The following is a 21,733-nucleotide window of genomic DNA, read 5'->3' as shown; positions in this document are numbered from 1 at the left end:
TTTTTTTTTTTTTTTTTTTTTGTACTGGGGATTGAACTTGGGACCTTGTGCTGCAAGGCAGGAGGCAGAACCACTGAGCTAAATTCCCCGCCCTAAAGACCATTGTTTTTAGGAGGGCTCAGGCTAAAACCTGTAGATAAAATACCCGCAAAGACTGGCTTATTGTTGAAATGCCTCCTTGGAACTACTTTCTGCTAACTTATCCTTCCTAAACCTTGAATTTTGAAAATATTTAACCAATCATTTTCTCTGCTAATAACTGGTTTTCCCATATTTATAAATTCTAAGTTAATTTACCAAAATACTTGATCCATGAGATATACTCAGCTTCTCTAAACTGATATGATTCTAGGCTAAAAAAATATGTTTTATATTTCAGTTAGACTGGGTAGACTTATCCAGGAAATTATCTTATTTCTTGTAGTTTAAAAAAATCTTATTTATTGATGTATATACATTAGGGCTTCTGAGATGCTGAAAATCCTTAAAGATTCTGACACCTTTTGCTCCCTCCTTCCCACCCCTACCCTAACCCCAACTAACTCAACTGAGGCTGGATTGGCCAGGCTGACCTGATTTTATAAATACCTAAGAAATGGAAAAAGTAGAATACAGACTAAGAATTCCTAACACAAAAAATCTGAAATCTAAAATGACCCCAAATCTGAAACTTTTGGAGTTGACAGGTGGAAAACTCTACATCTGACCTCCTGGATGGTCACCAAAATTCAGGTGCACTAACAATACTGCTGAAAATTACTTTTGGACTAGACCAGTGATGGGGAACCTGCTGTGGCACGTGTGGTTCGCCACCATGGACTAGACCTGTAATGTATATGTGAGGCATAAAGGAATGTATTGCTTATACTTGGGTTCTATCCCCAAGACACTCTGTATGATAATCTTTTCTTTTTTTTTGAGACAGGGTCTCATTACGTAGTTCAGGCTGGCCTTGAATTCACTATGTAGGCCAGGCTGGCCTCAAACTTGCTGTAATCTTCCCGCCTCAGCTTCCCAAGTGCATGGGATTACAGGTGTGCATCACCATGCCTGGCCACTGTATGTGTAAATACCGCCCCCCCGATATCCGGGATCAAACTCAGGACCTCAGGTGCGGCACCACTGAGCTACACCCCCAGCCCTGTATGTGTCAATCTTAAAAGATCTGAAATCTGAGATCAGAAGCACTTTGAGTCCTAAGCATCTAGGATAACCTGTAGTAACAAAGGCTAGAATTTGGGGTGCTGAAGTCAAGAGGGCCCCGGGTGCGATGCTGGCCCTACCGCTTGGCAGCTGCATGACCTTGAGAGGGATGCTTACCTCTCCAGCCTTGGTGGCCTCATCTCTACACTGGCGGCGCTAGCAGGGGCCTCTGCGGGCCAGCCGTGGTGAGAATTAAACAAGACAATGGCTATGGCACACGGCACGCAGGGAGGGACCCCAACCGCACACCACTGTCATCGCTGCCACATGGTGGGGACAGCTCTGTAGGCGGCAGCCCGGGACCTGCCTCTGAGAGGTCTGGGGCACGGTGGGACAGCCACTTAGGGATGGGCCTTCTGACACACCGACCGCCCAGGAGTGGGGAGGTGAGTCCTTCCGCCTAGCCAGCAAGGGCAAGCGTGCCCCACTTACAGTTGTAGCACAGCAGCAGGCCGGCTTCACCGTCTCCGTACACATCAACGGCTGCAACGAAATTAACCTGCAACGATAACGGGCAGTGGTAGCAGCGGGCGGGACCGGGACACTCAGAAGAAACCTTCTCAATGTGTGAGCGTCTGGCCCTCTGACACCGGGGTGCTGCGGGGTCCTTTCTGCCTCACCAGCACCCACAATGCCACTGCGGGTGTGAGAGGAAGGACAGTTTCCCTTTCCTCTCTCCCGGGGACTTCGCCATCTTTTCCTGCCCTTGGAGAAGTCTGGGCCCCGCACCGCGCTGGCTCTGCCCAGCGCCTCATGTTTACATGGTTCACAGAGGTCTTTGTGTGGACCGCTCATTCCCACCCCGGGCCTGGAGGGTGGGTGGTGCTGTTCCGGTTTACGGGTGATGAAAGGGAGGCCCAGAGAGGTGGCGTCACTCAAGGCTCTCAGCACCAAGTGCCACGGCCCTGATCAGACCCGGGCTCAGGCTCTGCATTATACTCCCGAGCCCCAGTGAGGCTGCTCCAACACACGGGCTCTGTGGGCCACGAGGTCCTGAATTCTAGTCTCCCTCTGTCCTTCCTTTCAAAGGAGGCCACATGAGGCAAAGAAAAGGCTTAGTTCTATAGTTGGGGGCAAGCTATGGTTTGGGGCCAGAGGACAGAGAGAAGGGAGTGTTCAACCCGATGTCATCCTTGGTCCTTCCTGAGTTCTAAAACGCCAGTCCCACTTCTATTCTAACTGGCAGTGTGGCCTCCCACCCCAGCAGGATGCTGCCCTCTCAGAGCACGACAGACACTTCCCCCAGGTGGCCAGGGCTCCCGCAGTCTGATTCTCGAAACTGCTGTGTGACATCTCCCTCCTGCCCTGTCCCACTTCAGATCATCCTTCTGTTGCTTGGCTGCTCTTTCATTTAGAAAAATACCCACTTTTTTCCAGGCATGGCTGGCATACACCTGTGATCCTAGCACCCTCAGAGGCTGAGGCAGGAGGATCACAAGTGCAAGCTCAGCCTGGGAAACTTTGTGAATTAGTGAGACCCTGTCTCAAAAAAAAAGAGGGGAGGCTTAAATGTAGCTCGGTGTGAAGCTCCAGGGTGTTCGATCCCTAGTGCTACAAAAAACAAAATGAAACAAAAAATACCGCCTCCCCACTTTTGTACTGGGGATTGAACTCAGGACCTTGCACTTTCAAGGCAGGTGATGGCACCACTAATAAGCCATTTTTAAGGCCTCAAATTTTACTCTGTGCCCAAATTCCCTAAATCTACCTAAGGCACACATTCTCCTCAGAGCTTCTGAGGCAAAAGGTCTGAGGGTTTTATTCCTCAACTGTGACCAATCTGGCATCAGAGGCTCAGAAGGTAGGAGGTGGCCTGGAAAGCAGGAAAGAGTTCACATGGGCCCGAGAGCCCCAAATGCAAGCCCTGTCCTTGCCACTGGCCACCCCTGCGGTTGGCAGCGAATGGCTGAAGCTTCTGGTTTCTACCCGTACAGCAGGAAGAAGGGTCATGTTTTGTTGGATTGGAAGGAGAATGCAGCAAGACAAGCAAAGATTTTAGCGTACAGCCTGACACACAACAAGCATCTGTGTAAGGCATTTATCTTTCTCACACAACCGCTTCCCTTTCTGAAGCTTCTCCTTTCATTAGCAGAACTATCCCATGAAGCGTCAGGTGGCCCTGGAACCACAGCATGCCCGTGACTGCTGTAACCACGGGACGGCTGGTTGCCGTGGCAAGTGCACCCGCATCCCTCTGCCGGGTGTCAGGGCTGTGTGTTTGGGGTGGGTGGGCGCAGGGGAGCGGAGGGAGTGCACAGACACCAGGCCTCTGGCGGGTCCAGGAGGGGTCCCAGGGCTGCCATATGAAAGCCTCTGGACTCAGGGACGGGAGATCACAGCTGGGATGCGACCTTGTCCTCTTGGGCACTCCGGATGCTTTGCTCAATCCTTACTAATGCCCATCCGAGGAAGGGCCCTGTCACGCTAGTCACAGACATCTGTCTGCTCCCTGGGTGACAGCTTCCACAGCCCGGTTTCCCGAGCAGGAAACAATCTACCCAGGAGCCTCAAAAACCTGCACATCTGGGGCTGGAGGAGTAGCACAGTGGTAGAGCACTTGGCTAGCATGTGCAAGGACCTAGAAATGAAAACGAAAACCAAAACCCCCAAACAAACCAGAAAATAAAGCCTACCATATCTGGGTTTTTGTTTTTGTTTTTGGCATGGGGGATCGATCTTGGGTCCTTGAGAGGCAGGCACCGGAATCACTGAGCTAAATCCCCAGCCCCCATATCTGGGTTTTTGCTCCTAGAGATCCTAATGCTGGTCTGGAGTAGACTGTGATGTTGAATTTTTAGTTTTTATTTGATTAAAAATAAGTATATCATTTTATTGGCATTTAAAAACGATAAAGACAACAACACATGGCAGTTGTCAGAACTCCAAACACAGAGGAAAGTAATGAAGTCCGAGCCCAACCTGCCCAGCTCCCGCTGAGAGCAGCCACAGCTGGCTTGTGCTCGCCCCAGCTGAGTGCCGCGGGCCCTGGGCGGATGTTCCTGTCGGGGACCTGGGCTGGGGTCCAGCCGCAGGGCTGCAGCTCCCTCCAGAGGAGACTGGGGTGGGGATGAGGCCAGGCCAGGCAGACAGGCCTGTGGCACCACGACCTCCATGCTGCCTCCCGGAGTGGCTTTAGCACTTCTTCCACCGCCCTTCTCTCAAACTGCGGCTGCCTTGGAAACTGGGTGGCTCGGAGCCCGCACCTGGAGTCAGCAGTGGCTGGGAAGATGGAGGCGAGGGCCAGCCTAGTGGGCCCTGGGATTGTGCTGAGGCCCGGGCGGCTGACAGTGGCGCTGACTCCTCTGGGATGGGCCAGGTCAGCTCCCACTGCACTGGTTCCCTGCATGCGGGAGTGCAGGAACCTCTCCGAGAGGCCCAGGCCTGTTCTCGCTCAGCCTGCTCTGACTCCTGTGGGCAACCGCACCGCTCCTCTGCCATTGTCCAGGGCTCAGCCCCGGGTTACAGGGCCAGCTGCGTCTGCCTGCGCATGCGCCAGTCCGGCAAGCACCCCTGGAGGTTCGGCCACCATGGCACAGCTGTGCACACTGTACTGGTCCCGGGGAAGAGCTGTGTTCAAAATAATTTTATTTCGCTCTTAGGGAAAAGCCGCTTTTTGAGAGGACGTCTTTCTTTGTAGTTCAGGCTGGCCTCAAACTTGCAGCAATCCCCCCGATTTGGCCTCCCAAGGGTTGGGCTTACAGATGTGTGCCACCACACTAGCCTGTTATCTATGTTTTAAAAAAAGCATGCTGAAGAAAAGATACAACGTTTTAGGGTTGTTCCCTATAGCATTAGAAAAACAATGAAATTGGGATTTAGCTCAGTGGCGCTGCACCTGCCTGCCAAGCACAAGGTCCTGAGTTCCATCTCCGGTACCACAAAACAAAAACAAAACCCCCCAAAACAATGAAAACACAGAGGTCACCAAAGGAAACTTTTAAATCCAGTTTCTCCTTGGCCTTCATAAACCAGAACAGTAAAAAAATCCAGAAGCATTCTAATGAATTGTCAGGATATTTCATTAGCTACTATATGAAAGAAAGAAGTCTAATGAACCTATTTTTCCCTATAGTTACCCTGATGAATAATCACTACATGGCACAAGTTTTAGTCACTTGAGATTTGCCCTAAACCAGAACATGTCAGAAAGTTTCTCTGGAATACAGTGAGGACTTCTCCACTAGAGAAAACATAGACCCTTCCTCTTCTGGATGCTAAGAAGTGCAGGCAGCTGACCTGTGGCCTGTGGCCAGGTGGGTAGAGGGAGTTAGAGCAGAGGGAGAGTCCTTTAGTTAGGAAGAAGGTAGACTCATTCTACTGTGTCCGCATTAGCATCACAGGGGTGGGGGCATAAAAAAATCTTGGTCCCCAAGTAAATTCTTTTACAAACGGTGGCAAGGGGTCAGAAGATGAAGCTCTGCAGGTGATGAGAGACAGGACTGAGAAGCCAGAAGGGGCACGGCAGTGGCTCCCAGGTGTGACTGAATATTAGAATCACCTGGGCTCCTTGACGCCTGTGCCCACGCCACCTGCCAGACCAGTGAAGTCTCTAGGAAGGGCACACAGGCATCATGGCTTTCTTTTCTTTCTGTGATACCTGGGACTGAACACACTTCTCACTGAGCTACACCTCCAGCCCCTTTTCTGTTTTTTTTTTTTTAATTTTATTTTGAGAAAGGTTCTGACTAAGTTTCTAAATTGTGTAGGCTGGGCTCTAACTTGGAATCTTCCTGCCTCAGCCTCCCAAAGTGTTGGGATCACAGGTGTGCACCACCACGCTTGGTTCACTGTGGCTTTTAAAGCTCCTCAGATGACTCCAAGTGGGGACAGCGTGAGCACAAACACAGACAAGAGAAACAGGAGATGCCTCTGGAAAGATCACAGCTGAAGCCTGGAAGGCCTAATTGGATCTAGATTTTTCTATTTCTGATTTTTTTGTTTTGTTAAAGTCTTGATCTAATTAGACATTAAGTCTTTTAAAAATAGCAACCAGCAATTTTAATGGACATTTAGACACAGCGCGTACCAACTGGAAGGAAGTCTGCAATCTGATTTGGCTGCCGCGACTGGGGGTGCCTGAGGGTGTGGAAGTTCACGAGGACCTGTGTGCTCCTGGGGAGGTGCCGCCCTCCTGCTGCCCAGGCCAGAACGGGGAGCTCTGAGCTGTGCCAAGGGCCAAAGTATCTCAGGGACAGTGGTCCCAGGCCTCAGGGCAAGGAGCACTCACCACCGCCCACCACTGTGAACGTTCAGACCTGTCAGTCATTGGGGCTTCAGTGCAGTTTTGCCCCAAACCAGAGACACCCAGCTTAGGCCAGCAGGTGTAGACCCGCGGCGCTGATCTGCTCTTTCTCCTAACAGGGTTCTGCCCGGTCTTTTCCTAGGGGCTGCTGAGGGGATGGAGGGAGGAGCTCTACCTGCCTTGGCCACCTAATCCCCAGCTGAGCCTGTGGGTCACAGAGCCAGCTTCTCCTCCGAAGGCCTCCCAGGATGCACTGCCCGCCCCAGTCTCAGCTTTCTAGTGTGCTTCTGGACTCTTCCTGTCTTTGATTTGAGAGGCAAGTTGAGATCTGAAGAGCTGAGCAGGGCAATAAAACAGTGATACTGTACGAGATGCAAGCGTTTTGACCTACACAAGTGGCAACTTTATGGGGTTCAGTCTAAATCATGCACCATATCACATGGGCATATTATTATGTAAACGCTGACATCCATAGTTAGAAGACAGAGCCCTTTGCCTTAACCAGCTCCCACTCTCCCGTAGCGGTCGCCTTACCCTGTTGGCCTCCACATGGTGCAGCCTGAAGGCCTCTCCCGTGCTCTCATTCACCATGTCGAACTGGTGTCGGTAAGCCACGCAGATGAGGTTGTCACTCTCTTCTGTTGGGCCGTCCACTAAGGTCATCACGGTGGGAGAGTCAGACAGACAGATCTCCTGTGTGTGGGAGGGGGGTGCAGGCGACGGTTAGGACACAGCAGCCCTGCAGTGGCACCTCCACAGAATGCCCGCCTTCCAGAAGTGGCCGTACTCCCGAGGCCCCACAAACTACAGCCCAGAAACTGTGTGCTGCAGGAGGCGCGGGTCCCCAGACCTCTTCCTGCCCACTCACACTTCTGTTCCTAGCGGCGGAGGCCAGGAGACAAATGTACGAATGTGATTCAACTGTATCCTGGGCTTTAACCCTCACAGTCTGTCCCGCAACTCAGTAATAGTAACAGTAGTTGCTGATGACCTTATTGAACAGTTAGTATGTGCCAGGCTCTGTTTACACCCTTATAATAACTCAGTGAAGTAGGTCTGGGTATTATTCTCATTAAGATAGGAGAACTGAATGTCAGAGTCCAGTAATTTGGTTATAGTCACAATTTTATTCTAGTAGAGACCAGATTCTCTCTCTCTCTCTCTCTCTCTCTCATATTGGGGACAGAACCCAGGACCTTGTCTTGCTAGGCAAGCACCCTAGGATTGAGCTGCATCCCCAGCCCTAATTTTGCTTTTGAGATAGAGTTTCATGAAGTTGCCCAGGCTCCTCTTGCCTTAGCCTTCCGAGTGAGTAGCAGCAATTACAATTGTGTGCCACCCCTAGCTTAGAGCCAAGATTTGAGCTGGGGAAATTTGATTTCAGAACTCACATTGTATAAATGTTTTATATAAATACTCATTAAAATGGGTAGGTTCAGGGCTGGGGATTTGGCTCAGTGGTTCCGGTGCCTGCCTTGAAAGCGCAAGGGCCCGAATTTGATCCCCGGTACATTCCCCCGCCAAAAAAATCACTAGGTTCTTTCTTAAGAAGGCTGACACCCAATTAAGCAAGATTTGAACTTGTTTGAACTTGTTTCAGTTCAACTGGCATCCTGTTCTGTCCCCTTAAACCAAACAATAGCAGAAACTGACATGCATAATTCAGGTGACCTTAACTCAATGCAAAAATAACTTCTCAGCTCACCCATAGAAACTCTGAGCTTTAGCGACCAACATTTGACATATCTGACAGCTTAATGTGCTGTCATTTTTGAAAAGATAAGAGATGGGACCATCCAATCCAGAAGGCGCTCCCCTGGGGGGGCTTCTCTCTCCCAGGGCTGTGCCTCAGCCTCCCAGGGCATCCTGCTGGCAGGGGAGAGCTGAAGGCTCTGCTCACGGCTTCCTCCACCTCAGCGCCATCCCTGCCGTGACTGTGCACTGGCCTCCTAGCACGCCTCTTGATTTTCACTCCTGGGCCCTCTGCCCTCCTCTGCCCAGTAGCCAGAACCATTTTAAACCATAGTACTCTGTAACCCTAGCTACTCTGGAGGCTGAGGCAGGAGGATCACAAGTTCAAAGTCAACCTAGGCAACTCTGCTTCAAAACAAAACAAAACAAAGAAACAAACAAACAACAAAAAAAACAAGGCCGGGGATGTAGCTGACCTGCCTCTGCCGGCCTTGTCCCCTGACCTGCAGTCACCCATGCCTGTGGGCTGTGCCTTCATCAGGCCTCAGGGCCCTTGGCAGCTGCCTGCTGTGCCCCAGATGTTCTCATTGGTCCCTCCTGTACTTCATGCGGGTCTCTGCTCCAAGGTAGCCTTTTCAGGGAGGACTTCCTGGGGCAGCTGTGTAAAACCGTTATCCCAGCTCCTTGCTGTTACTCTCCGCCCCCACTCGACTTTTATTTTTATTCCCAGGTCTTATTTCCCTGAGCCATCATACACATCCATGTGCTCATTTCTGCTATGGTTCACTAGACAGCAGTCTGGGCAGGGACAGACTGCCCTGTGGGTCCCTGTTTGTCCTCAGAACCAGAACAGCCCCTGGAGGTGTTCACTGCAGTGGGTGAGCTTTTGTCTTCATCTTCTAGGGTAAACTGGGGTACCGGAGTTGAGGGCTCCCTGGCTGGTGATGGAACAGTGGGACAGCTCCAGAGCTAGAAAGAAAGCATTGCTCATGACACCTGGGCCCGGAGGGAAGCGAGGGGAAGCGAAAACCTACCCTGATATACTGGAATTCTTCAACAGGCGACTCTGACAGGGGAGACGGCAGAGAGACGCCGGCCACTCTGCTCGGCTTGCTGTGCTTCCTGGTGACCAGCAGCAGTTTGTTCCGAATTGCAACCACGATCCTGAGCTCTCTGCTATGGTGGGTGTTAATGGCATACAGGTGGCAGCCTGGGGAGAGAGAAGGGATGGCTCTGGAGAGAGGCTCTGGACGCTTCCGCGCCTTGATGCTTTGGAAATTTGTTCTAAGAACCCTGGGAATTAAGCACAACTCAGGTGATGTTTCCGATTCTAGGCAAAATGGAGGCTTGGATTGCAAACGAGATGAAGAAGGTCATACTTGCTGCGTGCCGCAGTGCACAGACTTGGTTTTGTGCCTCCTACAGAAGAGGAATTAAAGTGGAAATAGATCAGAGCTCCAGGAACCCAAGTCCTTACTCACAGATTTGTTAACGGAGCTCAGCTCACTTCTGGGATCTGTGACACAAGGCCTAGAAGTTTTTCTAGGACTCGACATGCTTTTCTATCTTTCAAGCTTCTTAAGAAAATGGAGATGCTATCTTTGTGATGTTTCCAAGTTAAGAGCAAACCGAGATCAAATTTCTACTCATTTTTATTTTCTGTGTAAAATCTAGACAGTCTGAAAAAGATGAAATCAAAATAGAAAGACCCAGTCACCTTTTGTCTTCTCCAGCTTGTTTTCTCTGCAGTCGGACCTGCTCCTGCCCACCTGCCTCCCCTCCAGGCCCTTCTGCACAGCGCTCAGCCTGAAGACAAAGAGGCGGGCGTCTTTCCCTGGTGCAGGAGGAAGGCAGAGGGGGATGAGATGGTGAAGCGAAAGGCTGGCGGGAACTAGGACAGGAGGCGTCCTGTACCACTTAACACAACTGCGAATGCACCCCCTTTCCTCCACTGCTCCGCCCCCGAAGCCCAAACAAACACACCACCCAGGGACCCCAGCGCTGGCATCAGGAGAAAGAGGTGCGTAGCCTATGCCCCAAGGAGCTGGTGTTAGCCACAGCCCCCCCCCAGCCACCCAGGGGGGCACCACCTTTGTCTGCTCTGAGCACCAGCAGGTCCAGGGTCTCGAGCACATGCATTTGCTTCACAGGCAGAGTTCTGTCGAACACGGGCACGGCTGGAAGGTCATCTGGAAGAGGTGAACCGGTCACTTATCGCTGCAGCCTGGCCCCCCTCTGCAACCCCAGTGTGTTCTCGGGAAGCTGAGGACCCTAGCTTTCTTGGCAAGGCAGGGCTCGGCTTCTAGAGCACTCACAGGGTCTGTAGGGGGGTCCAAGCACTGTTCCCTCAGCTCTGGGAGCAGCACCCCATCCCCTTCCCAAAGGCATCCAGAACTCTCTAGAGAGGGCATAGCAGCAAGGGCATGGGAACTATTTTTCTCCCCAGAGCTCATCAAAGACAAAGCAACTTGTCTCAATGCTAAATTTCATGAGGGTTGCATCAAAAGACTGAAGACTAAGTTAAAAAAAAAAAAAGAATAAGAACAGCCATATCTCTCAAGTATCTTCTGTTTTGCATTTAATATTTCAAAGTGCATCATATCTTAGATCACTTTGTCATGAAAGCACAATTATAATTTTTGCATTTAAAGTGTATAATGACGTCTCATTTTAGTATGCATGGTGCCTGTATCGACAGTAGTTTCCCAATAAATGTTCAATATTTTTCTATATAAGAATTTGAAATCTCCTTTTTAGACAAAAAAATCAGTAAAGAAAAGTATCAATTACATTCTCCAAATCAGGGGGAAGAAAGGGAAATGTTCAAGAAGATTTCAGATAACTGATTAAAGACACTGCAATTGTACACAGAATTTGTTTTTAAGGTTACTTACTGGTATCATAAGTTGCTAACAATTACTTGGCCTCTGGGGAACCCTAGGACAATGATTAGGCTGTTCCATAAGTAAAAAGGTCTGTTCTGGGCGTGGTGTGGAACCAGAGATGACCAGGGATGGTGTGGTCACGTAAACAGGAGAAGTGCCACGCTCATTTTGCCTGCGTTTAATCTTCAAGGCCACTGCTGTGGGTTTGGGTTGCTTTGCTTCATTATAATTTAGGAGCAGAGGGTGGTAAGGGTCTTTCTTTTACCAGAAACCAAAGTGTAGCTGGCAGGTCACTTCTGCCCTGACAGTGCCCGGAAGGAGCAGTGCTTTCGCCATTAGGATTTGTGCTGGCCCCTAGTGGGAGGGATCTCCTACTTCCGCTGGCCTGGATGGCTCTGCAACAGTCCGAGCATGGCGCCTGCTAATCTTGTGTGAAACATGCAGTTGCCTCTAGTTCTCTCATTATACAGGGTTTGCCTTAGGGGCTGGGGATTCAGCTCAGTGATACCTTGTGTACCTCTCAAGCATAAGGTCCTGAGTTTGATTCCCAGTACCAGAAAAAAAAAAATATATATAGAGTTTGCCTTTTGTTCCTCTTTAATTCTCAGAATAAACATACATTTTCTGACAGCTCATCAGCCATGTTCTGTCCTCCTCTACCCCAGGCTTCTCAGGGTTTCTGCACCACCTCTGGGCAGACTGTTCAGAGTACGAGATGCTCCTGCCAGCTCCTGCTGGCTAAATAAATACCTGCAATGAGCAGCAACAGCAATGGCAAAGGACTTACACTAAGGGCTCACTCCAGGCCACACCTCGATGCTTAGTGGTTCACGTTCACTCAAATGTTTCAGTGACCCAGCTTATAGTATTTATAGTGTCCCCACCCACTGAGCAAGGAGCCTAAGACTCAGAGGTGTTCAGAGCTTGTCCGAGGTCACACCTCCAGTGTGTGGAGTCACTGATGACCAAAGCCCTTCATTCTACATTGGAAACAGAGGCACACCGTGTAGCTGCCAAGCTGACTCCAGAACAAATTAGCATTTGTGATCTCTCCATCAGATCTTTCTCAGAAGGATGAACAGTTTTATATATAGCAGAGGAAGGCAGAGGCAAGGACAGGAGGAAGTGACAGGTGGGTTTGATGACTGTTTGCTAATTTTTCCTCCCTGTAATCTCTGCCTGAAGAAGCAGCTGCTTTTCTGCAGTGTTACTGTAAGACCAAAATGCACGGCAGGGGCGCTTAGTACTCAGGCTCTCTTCACAGGAGATTCTGCTACACTTTGAGAGCAGAGGAGCTTGATTTTTAATAATGACCTTGAAAGGAGTAGACTCTCAAGGGGCAAGCCTAACGACATTAAGCAAAGGCTAATGGGATGGAGTGGAACTCAGCCTGAAACGAAATGGACAGATCCAATCATGGAAACTATTCATAATAGGATTAAGTGCAGACCAGAAGAAGGTAAACAAAGAAATAAGAGAATTATGGCACAACAATGAGCACAAAGAAACGTTTAAGGCTTATTGTCCTTTTCTTTAATACCAAAAACAGATGAGGAGCAGCACAGTAAAACCAGGACATGAGAAAATATCTGTGTAATAAATCTAAGATGGCGGACATGTACGGCTACCACCTGGGGGGACGACTTCCTCTAAATTTTGGAGGAAAAAATTTCCGGAAAATCACAATAATCATTATATCTGATACCACCAAAATTTTCAGAAAGGGAGTTGGTAATCTGAGTTCGGGTGTTACATTTAGAAAAAACAGAAGCAACTCAGGTTTTTTTGTTTTGTTTTTTTCCTTTCTGTTTTTACAAATATGACTATCAGCATACTTTCTCTTTCTCAATGAGGCATATGGGGAGGATGTAACACTGTTTTCATCACAGAACGTTTCATACTTATTTGCCCAGGACTGTATTTCTGGAAATCCGTGTTGAAGTGAAGACAAAAACATGAGTGGACTTTAGTTTCAGTGAAATGTAGTTGGTTTAGTGGAAAGAGTGCCTGACTGGGAGTCACACCTGGGTTCTAGGTCCAGATGTGCCACTGACCTATGATCATGGGCAACACATCAGGTCTTTCGTTTGTTCAGCTATAAAATGAAGGGAGTGGACTACACAGTTAACTAAGGTCTATTTTTCTTTTTAAAAAAATAAATTCTAATTTATTTAATATTTATTTCAAAATAATTTTAATAATTTAAAAATAATTATTGGTTGTACTTAACGCAAAAAAAAAAAATCTAAGGATTTTGTAAATTTTTAGCAAACCCCTAAGAACATAGTAAAAATGACACCTGCCATTTAAGAAGTTGCTACTATGCACCAGTCACTGCTTTAAGAACTTAAAATCATTTTTTGGTTCCTACAATCCCCTTACGGCAGTTACGACCATGGTGTATGTCCTCATTTTGTATTATAACAGAATATTTCTCAGCATCTTTAAAATTACCCCCATTAGAGCAAACCAAAGCTCAAAGGAAAGAGCTTGGACTTCCTTTTTTGGTTTGCTATAATTTTTATTATGGGGCTACAAACTTTAATACACATTCATTAGTTAAAATTAAAAGGTTAAAATACAAACTGAGGGGCCGGGGATTTAGCTCAGTGGTTCCGCTGCCAGCCTTGCAAGCTCAAGGACCTGAGTTCGATCCCTGGTACCAAAAACAAAAAACAAAACAAAACAAAACAAAAAACTGAGGAAGACTAGAAAAACTTCTTTTTCCACATTAACAACATTAAATATGTAAGTTGCAGTATCAAATCAAAAATTCAATTTCTTTTCTTTTCTTGATGCTGGGACTGGAGCCGCACGCACGCACACTAGGCATGCACATGTGCCACACTGCTGGCTTTTCTCCAAGATCCTTGAGTTTCTCATTCTGAACTGATGAGTTTTAAATGAATTTCCTTTTATTAAATGAATCATAAATATGCTTGGGTTATGTGCACACAATTAAAGTGTGTGTGAAAAACAACAGGTAAGGTCAGAAAGCAATGCACTGTGAGGTGTGCACTCTACAGAAGGTGCCTGGCACAGCACAAAGCGAGTCTTTTGTAACTGTGCTGAGCGAGAGTCCGAGGAAGGGGAAGGGTCCTGCCCGAGGCCATCACGTCCCTCTCGAGGTGGTGGCTTTCGGAGTCTCATAGGCAGCTCTGTGGTAACTGAGACTGGGCAGCTGCCTCTGGGCAGCCAGAGAACGGGCGGTGAAATAACTTCTCTGTGCCTGTGGCTCCCTCTGAAGTCCCAGGTGATGACCCGTGGTCAGTGCTCAGTTCCTCTATCAATCATCAGAGTCCAGAAGAACCCAAAGGGGCTTCCCGCTGGACAGGACCCCGCCCCCTCCATGGCATCCTGGTCACAGCATCCCCGCGGGGCGGGGCCGGTCTGTACCACAGGGCACTGCCTGCCAACAGGAGACTAATTTAGCTGGCCCTTGGAAAATCTGATTTTATTTTCAGTTGAAACTTGACTCTGTCAAGATCTTTCTGTTTCTATATCCAGCAGAGTGGCTTGTTTATCTACGATTTTTATCATTTGTTTTGGACACCAAGTAATTCTTAAATCAGATATCTTCTTTAATTTTTTTGAGAGTGAGGGCATATCCCTGAGAGAGTGGCTGTAAATACTGTGTCCTTTTTGATTTAAGACAGAATGTGGGGACCATGATAACTATTGGCTGAAAAGGAGATTGTTTCAAGCCATTTAACATCCATGGAGATGGAGGCCCAGGGACTGGAGGAAGGGATGGTACCTGAGGCTCACCCGCCAGCATGCTGGATTCACAGTACGTATGCTCCCTCTGCCTGCCCTGAAAACAAGGGTTTTATGAGGAAACCCAGCTCTGGTTACTCCCCTGCAGGCCATGCACTTCTGGTCTAGGAGAGCTGATTGGCGGGCACCCACCTTACAAGTACTACAAGTCACACAAAGAAAGACATTTGTAGGAGCAGCTACTCACTAACCATCCACTAGCAAGACGCCAGCATCAGTGGAAACCAGCAAGGCCTGGCCCCAGGGATCTGCACACACGGCTTCGTGAGGGAAATTACTGCAGAAACACTGGGGCTCCCAAGGCTGCGAGGCAACACAAGCATCGGAAAATAAGTGCACCAGAAAGAATACACCGCAGCCCACCAAATGGAAATGCACCAGAGGACACCTGAAACAGTAACACAGATAACCCGTGGGAGCAGAGCCACGCCAGACGCTGGAAGCTACGTGGGGTCTGGACTTAACTTTCTTTTTCTCTTTCTTTTGTAGTACTGGGGATTGAACCCGGGGTGCTCTACTACTGAGATACACCCCCAGATCTTTATTTTTAAATTATTCATTTTAATAATTTAAATTTTAATAATTTAGTAAGACCCCTTACTAAAGGGGTGTGTGTGCAGGATGGCCTTAACCTTGTTATACTCCTCCTGCCTCAGCCTCCCAGAGTGCTGGGATAATAGGTACGTGGCACCAGGCCTGGGTTGGATTCAGCTTTCTTAAGAAGAAAACTCTTCAAGTACACATACGATAGGAACGCAGTGAGTTCACATGTTTCTGGCACCATGACCTCTTTCTATATGAGATAATACTCCTTGGGCAATTGAAACATCGGTCACATTTTCTAAGCAAACAGTTTTCTTTAACACCGAGAAGTTAGGCCAACTGGTGCCTGAGCTACAGAGAATTCACATTCATCACAAAAGGAAGTCCCACATTACTATAAAAAGTCAGATTTCTGTGCTGCTGATTCAGCAAAAGATTAAATTATATGTAATGCAAGAGGTTAATATTGTCTTAATAGGAAAATACTTGGTGACTCACATAAGGCTACAAAATCTTAAAGAAAAAAATAACCTGTTCGTAGGAAAACAGGTATTGCCAGTGAAACTAACCCTGTTCGCCCACAGCTATTCATGCCATGTGGACTCTTTTCCTTGAGTCTCCGTTTTGTTCTCATTTCAAACATAAGGAGTTGTGACTCTTCATCCAACACAAGGCCCAGACATGCCCCGCCTGGGGCCGCAGACGGCCCTGTGTGCACAGACAGGTGTGTCCGCAAGAAATGAGCTCAGGATCACCTTCCAGGGCGTCCTGAGGGCTGAGGAGGGACACTGTGTGTATCAGTGCTCGCTTAGAAGAGAACAACGTGCTTCCCTGTTGGCAAATCCATGGCCGCAGAAACAATATTCTCATTGTTAGGATGGACCTGCGCTGCCCTGAGATCAGCTAAAGAATGTGGAACGTTTTATATCCTGATGGGCTACACAAGGGCAGGTCACTAATTGAAATGGCATTTCCCCAAGAAATGGCAATTCTGAGTGTGTGACTTGGAGCGAGAGGACATGAAAAAGCAAAGCCAATATAAATGTCATTTGGGCGACACACACAGAAACCAGCACATTAGGTGACACCAAGACAGAATGACCAAGTCTTCATAACAAAGCGTTCTCTGTCACAAGGACAGAAGTTTGGACACAAATCTGGGATACTTATGCTAAAAGGGCTTCTTCATTTAGAAGATCCTAGGGCACTAGTGGCTCCATGGAGGGCTTCCGGAGGCCTATGCACCTCCCCAAACTCTATCTGAAATGCTGGGTGTGTGAAGGACAATTTAATGGGCTGGCACGTGCACAGTATTCATCGTGGGCATGGGGACAGTGAGTTCTGAGGAGCTGCCGGGTACCAGGGCATGCAATGCCAGGGACTGACTTGGATCTGGCCCCCACAGAGGCCCTGGCCTGAGAGGGGTGGTGTCCACCCTTACCCCAGGCCCCTCCCACCCAGACAGGGCTCTTTCAGGCTTCTCTGAGAACACCGACATGGCTCTTGGGTCAGAGGCTGACAGAGTGCAGTTCTTTGCAAACAGATGGTTCTAGGAAACAGTCTGTGTGACCCTGGCCTCTACCATGCCAAGTGACACCAGCTGGTAGGGTGGTCTGGAGCAGGGTTTCTCCAAGGGTGGCCCAAGGCAGGGCATGAACTGACCCCAACAATGTTCACTTGTGAACAAGTCTCCGTTCCACAGGCTTTTGTTTTTTAACGGAGGGCTAAGAACTTCTTAAGACTGTTACTAAATATCACTGTGATGTGGTATCTATAGTGTTGGGAAACACTGAGAATTCCTACTATGGGGATTTCTGTGCCTTGAGAAAGGGTGCTTTGCCATCAGTCTTGTCAGAAGCTGGCTGTGAATTCTAGGGTCAACTGCATTTTCAGCTCACCATTTTCCTGAAAGCAAACTTGAAAGTGTGTGGGCTCAAATCTTCTATACCTCTGGCATTAAAGTAAATGTCTCCACGACGCTTTCACTTCTGTAATAAACACCTCTCTCGTGGTGTACTTGTGTGACTGTCCCATCTGACTAACGTACATATTCCCAGAGTAGTTAAGCATACGGGTGTTTTTTACAATACAGAAATCATGCATACAGCAAGTTCGTACTGTAATTTGTTTTTGTTGCTCTATTCTTGATCAACACCCAGTTTGTACCTTGTAAAAGGAGGGAAGAAAAAGTAGGTAGGGCACAGGATTTTGGCTGGCTGAGCGAACCGTAGATTAAGCAGCATCCTCTGAGAACTAGTCAGAAACGCAGCCCTTTGGTCCCTCCCAGACCTACTGGATCAGCAACTGGGGCCGAGCCAAACACACGGTACCTGGAGAAACCTGCTTCCGATGTGGTCAGCAGCACAGGAATCTCATGTCAGCTCCTGAGATGTCCCCTGGCCCAGACATACTGCGTCAGAACATGCGCAGGGCGTGCTCATGACGCTCAAGGAGCACTGCGGGACAGGCCCGGCCCAGCAGCCCTGCTCCACTCCTGCAGGCAGAGGCCTGAGCATGCTGGAGAAACACAGAGGCTCCCGCTAAGTGCTCTGGAGCTTCCTGAGGCCTGTGGAGGAGCTGAGTCTTCTGCCCCCAAACATCTCCCCAAGAATCTCAATACCTACATTGAGGATAAAGGACATTCACACTTCAGCTTGCAAACATCACCCACTCACCTCTTTCTTGCAGATCCCTGAAGCTACCAAGCTTGATGGGGCATCGCCTCTCACAATGGACTTCAGTTTCAGTGCCTTATGGAAGAGATATCTTTTTAAAGTTTGTTATGAGGCAGCAAAAGAACAGCAGAATAAACAATTGATTTGAAAAAAATAGAATGCAACAGGATTCAGACTGCAGTTTCAGGTTGCTCTACTGACACATAATAGAAGGTTAGAAATTAACAGGAGAGGATGAAGCCCTAATGACAATGTCCCAGGCCCAAATGACCCCAAATGCACTCTGTCATTTCAATTAGTTAATATATCAGTATTGTGATTTCTCATTTTTTCTTTGTGGTACTGGGGACCGAACCCAGGGTTGTACACATGTTAGGCAAGTGTTCTAACACTGAACTACACCCTGGCCCTCTTTTATATTTTTTATTTTGAAACAGGGTCCTGCCCAATGGCCCATGCTTGTGACCCTTCTGCCTCAGCCTCCCGAGGAGCTGGGATTACAGGTGCGTCAGTACTGTGATTCCTAAACTGTGAGCGTCAAAAAATATAGACTCCCAGGTCCCGCCTCAAGCTTGATGGCTGAGGAGATGCCAGGTAACTTTAAACAAGGGCCAAGGCAACTGTTCTGGGAAACAGCAGTCTTTGCTCCAATTTTTCCTCGACCACAGGACTTTCCTCTATCCATCTGCCCTGCTTAATACTCCACTTCTGGGTCGGACCTTATTTGTTAGCAACCCTCCTTGTCCCTCCTGTGATGTGTGGGAGCAAGGCCAAGGGGGAGTGATTCCCAAGGCCTGGGGAAGAGGGACAGGTGGAGCCACGAAAGCTTCTTGGTAATGAGGTGGGAACACAGGTCTCCAGGCAGCGACACTGCCACCGTGCTCTTCCTCCGCCAGGGAAAGGTCCAGGCACATTTCCAGACTGGCTTCCCACCTCGCAGAGACCTCCTGGCAGGCAGGAGGGTGGTCCATGCCCCTTGCCAAGAGGAAGCCCAGAGCTGGGCACTGGACCACTCACTTCCACGCAGTAGCAGCCCGACTGCCACAGAGCACTGTCCTCTCCCTGACACCCAAAGGGAGCTCCATCAGCCCACGGTCCCAAATCTCACTCGTGATTTCCATGACAACCCAAGAACTCTCAGCGTTCCTCCAGCAGCAGGCAAGTGTGGGCCATCCAGTCGGGACGGGACTGGCCACTGAACGTCTTGCAGAAGAGGTTGCAGAACAAAACCCACCTGCCCTATCCTGACAAACTCTGCCTGGCGAGCCTCCTCTTTCTTCCGTGCTGACTTGGGCGATTCAGGCAAGACGTCACTAAAAGACCGCCTATTGAGCATGTTCTAAAAGAGAAAAACAATTGATGAATTCACAGCAGTTGTCAAGTTTCACCCTCTGGCTTCTCTTGATGCCCGACTTTCCAGGAACGGTGCCCCCAAAAGCTGGCCAACACTCTTGCCTGCCTCTGGCCTGTACCTGGATTTCTAGGCCCCAGTTTCAGGAAAACATGTTCCCCCATGCACCAGCCTTCAACACCCCTTCTGAGGGGGGCCAGGAGAGAAAGCCAGCTGTGATAGCCACAGGCAGTCTTGACAGCAAGGATCAAAGCGATGCTTTTGCTCTAACCAGGGCCTCACTGCTAGGACTCAGCTCGGACCCCATGGCAGAGAGAGGACACCACGGACCCAGGTACCTTATGCAAATCTGGCATCAGGTCCTGGTATAAAGATCGAATCAGCATGTCCAGAGTACGCCGGCGTTTCTGGGCAAAGGTTGGGGTTTCCAAGGTGGCTTTTTCACCATTAATTACTAAAACAAATCAAGTTCAAAAGGGGGTTACAAACGTTAGTAACCACTGGAGAATGTTCTTCTCAAGGAAACAGCTCCCAGTGTACCCACTTCCTAATACTGGTATTTCCTGCCATTGGTCTGGCCTTCTGGGCACAGACGGAAGCTGGAAAACTCTCCACATCTGTGTGTGGATCCACACAGTCCTAGGCACGTCTTATTATCTCCCCTTCTTATTAGGACGGTAGGCTTGCTGAGCAGAGAAAGATCTAGTTCTACCTGAACACCTCTTTAACCACATGCCTAACCTTTGACCCACCCAGGATGCCTGGCAGTAGGGTTGAGGGTATATTTGCTACATTTTGTTGGGAACCCCACCCCCAAAACAGTTATCTCAGCAAGGAGACTAGGGTTCTTAGCCGGAAGGCAGTTGCTTGTGGAGAGAGCGAGAGCTTTAGCGGACGGATGTGGACACTAAGCAGACAGTAAAGTCAAATGTGCAGTTACACATTACAGCACAGGACAGAATGCATGCTGAGGAGGCGAGGGGTCTGAAGGCGGGACAGCTGCAGGGTGGAATCCATTCTGCTGCTGGCTGCGGATTCCAAGGCTAACTTTTTAGCTTCTTGGGGCCTTGGTTTTCTAGCTCATAAAATGGGTACGGCTTCATTTCCTCGTGGGGTTGCTGGTGTTTAAGTGAGATGCTAGCTATGACGAACACACCACTGGGCTGTCAGTTTTCTCATACAGGCGCCAAAAGAGAGTCAGTGCCTGTAGACTGAAGATTGGAACATTCGGGGGACAGGCATTCCTTAGACACAATCCGCCTGCCAGGGACGAGCCGGGCTCATGTGTGAGACATTTCTTAAGGACTGTCGAATGTGCCTTTTTCCTTCTTGCGGTACTGGTGATTGAATCCAGGGCCTTCACATGGGAGTTATATCAGCCTCTCTTTTTTTAAATTCTGAGACGGGGTCTGGCTAAGTTGCAAAATCGCCCAGGCTGTACTCAAACTTGTGATTCTCCTGCATCAGCCTCCCAGGGTGCTGGATTATAGGTGTCTGGCTCGCGGCTATCATTTTCTTTAATTCTGTGATCAGGCACTTTTTTGCCGGAGGATTTTGTTTTTCTCCTTAGTACCTTAAAAAGTCGATTCTAAATGATTCGGTTAGGCTGAATAGGGGAAAAGGCCAAGATTTGTGTTGAAATGCTATGCTATTTCCTCCTTTCTGCAAACCCATCTTCCGGTCCCAGGGTCCTTCTGCCCCATCGGCCGCCCCACTCCGGGTCCACCTTTCCCACACTACATCCCTGCCACACACCCTCTTCCCCCTGGCTCCTTCATCCCCTGTCCTTCCACTCTGTGGACCTTTCAATCTTTGCATTAAATCAATGGCCTCTCACTTCATGTCACTGGGGTCTCTGAAGATGCTGACAGTCACTGCGTGTTGGCTCTGCTGAAATGGATGGGGTCTGCTCATGAGCTGGGTCCCCGGTGTTGCCAAGTACCCCTCTAACCGGACCACAGTGCCGGGCCAGCATCCATCCCAGGCTTCCAAGGCCCCCTCTGCTCCCAGTTCCTGCACCTGTTCCCTGTCTCCGACTACTCGTTTCTTGCTCTCTGCCTGATCCCCTGGACCTGAACCAGAAGGACCCCACACTTTTAAGACCGAGGCAGTTTCACACAGAATTTCAGAGGTTTGGACTGTTTTGCAAACAGCCTCTCTGGCAACCCCGGGGTCATGTGCCTGAAAGGCAGCACCTGGTAGAGCTCCTGACTCCTCCCTTCGACCTGCATCACTCACTCACTTCTTCCTGCCCACTGCTCTGGGCATCTGCGTGTGGGACCCTTATTCCAGCATTTGAGTTCTTTTTTTTTTTTGGTACCGGGGATTGAACTCGAGACCTTGCACTTGCGAGTCAGGCCCCTCC

General features: G+C 49.0%; 1 protein-coding gene across 4 annotated transcripts in view; it reads right to left on the bottom strand.

Moving 5' to 3' along the window:
* Garnl3 (GTPase activating Rap/RanGAP domain like 3) overlaps positions 1-21,733 on the bottom strand; it is a 139,538-nt gene that overhangs the window by 16,345 nt on the left and 101,460 nt on the right. For all 4 annotated transcript variants that reach the window (XM_033759268.1, XM_010613584.3, XM_010613585.3 and 1 more), the window contains 9 exons: positions 19,707-19,822; positions 19,252-19,356; positions 18,018-18,092; positions 14,991-15,102; positions 10,228-10,326; positions 9,855-9,971; positions 9,172-9,347; positions 6,980-7,138; positions 1,636-1,702 (listed from right to left, as the gene is read on the bottom strand). In XM_033759268.1, coding sequence (XP_033615159.1) covers positions 1,636-1,702; positions 6,980-7,138; positions 9,172-9,347; positions 9,855-9,971; positions 10,228-10,326; positions 14,991-15,102; positions 18,018-18,092; positions 19,252-19,356; positions 19,707-19,822 — 1,026 coding nt within the window. The remainder of the gene's footprint in view (positions 1-1,635; positions 1,703-6,979; positions 7,139-9,171; positions 9,348-9,854; positions 9,972-10,227; positions 10,327-14,990; positions 15,103-18,017; positions 18,093-19,251; positions 19,357-19,706; positions 19,823-21,733) is intronic.

This window comes from Fukomys damarensis, unplaced genomic scaffold, assembly GCF_012274545.1.
Source record: "Fukomys damarensis isolate Sample0158 unplaced genomic scaffold, DMR_v1.0_HiC HiC_scaffold_36, whole genome shotgun sequence".
Classification (NCBI taxonomy): Eukaryota; Metazoa; Chordata; class Mammalia; order Rodentia; family Bathyergidae; genus Fukomys; species Fukomys damarensis.
This window is presented reverse-complemented; position numbering and strand designations above follow the sequence as displayed.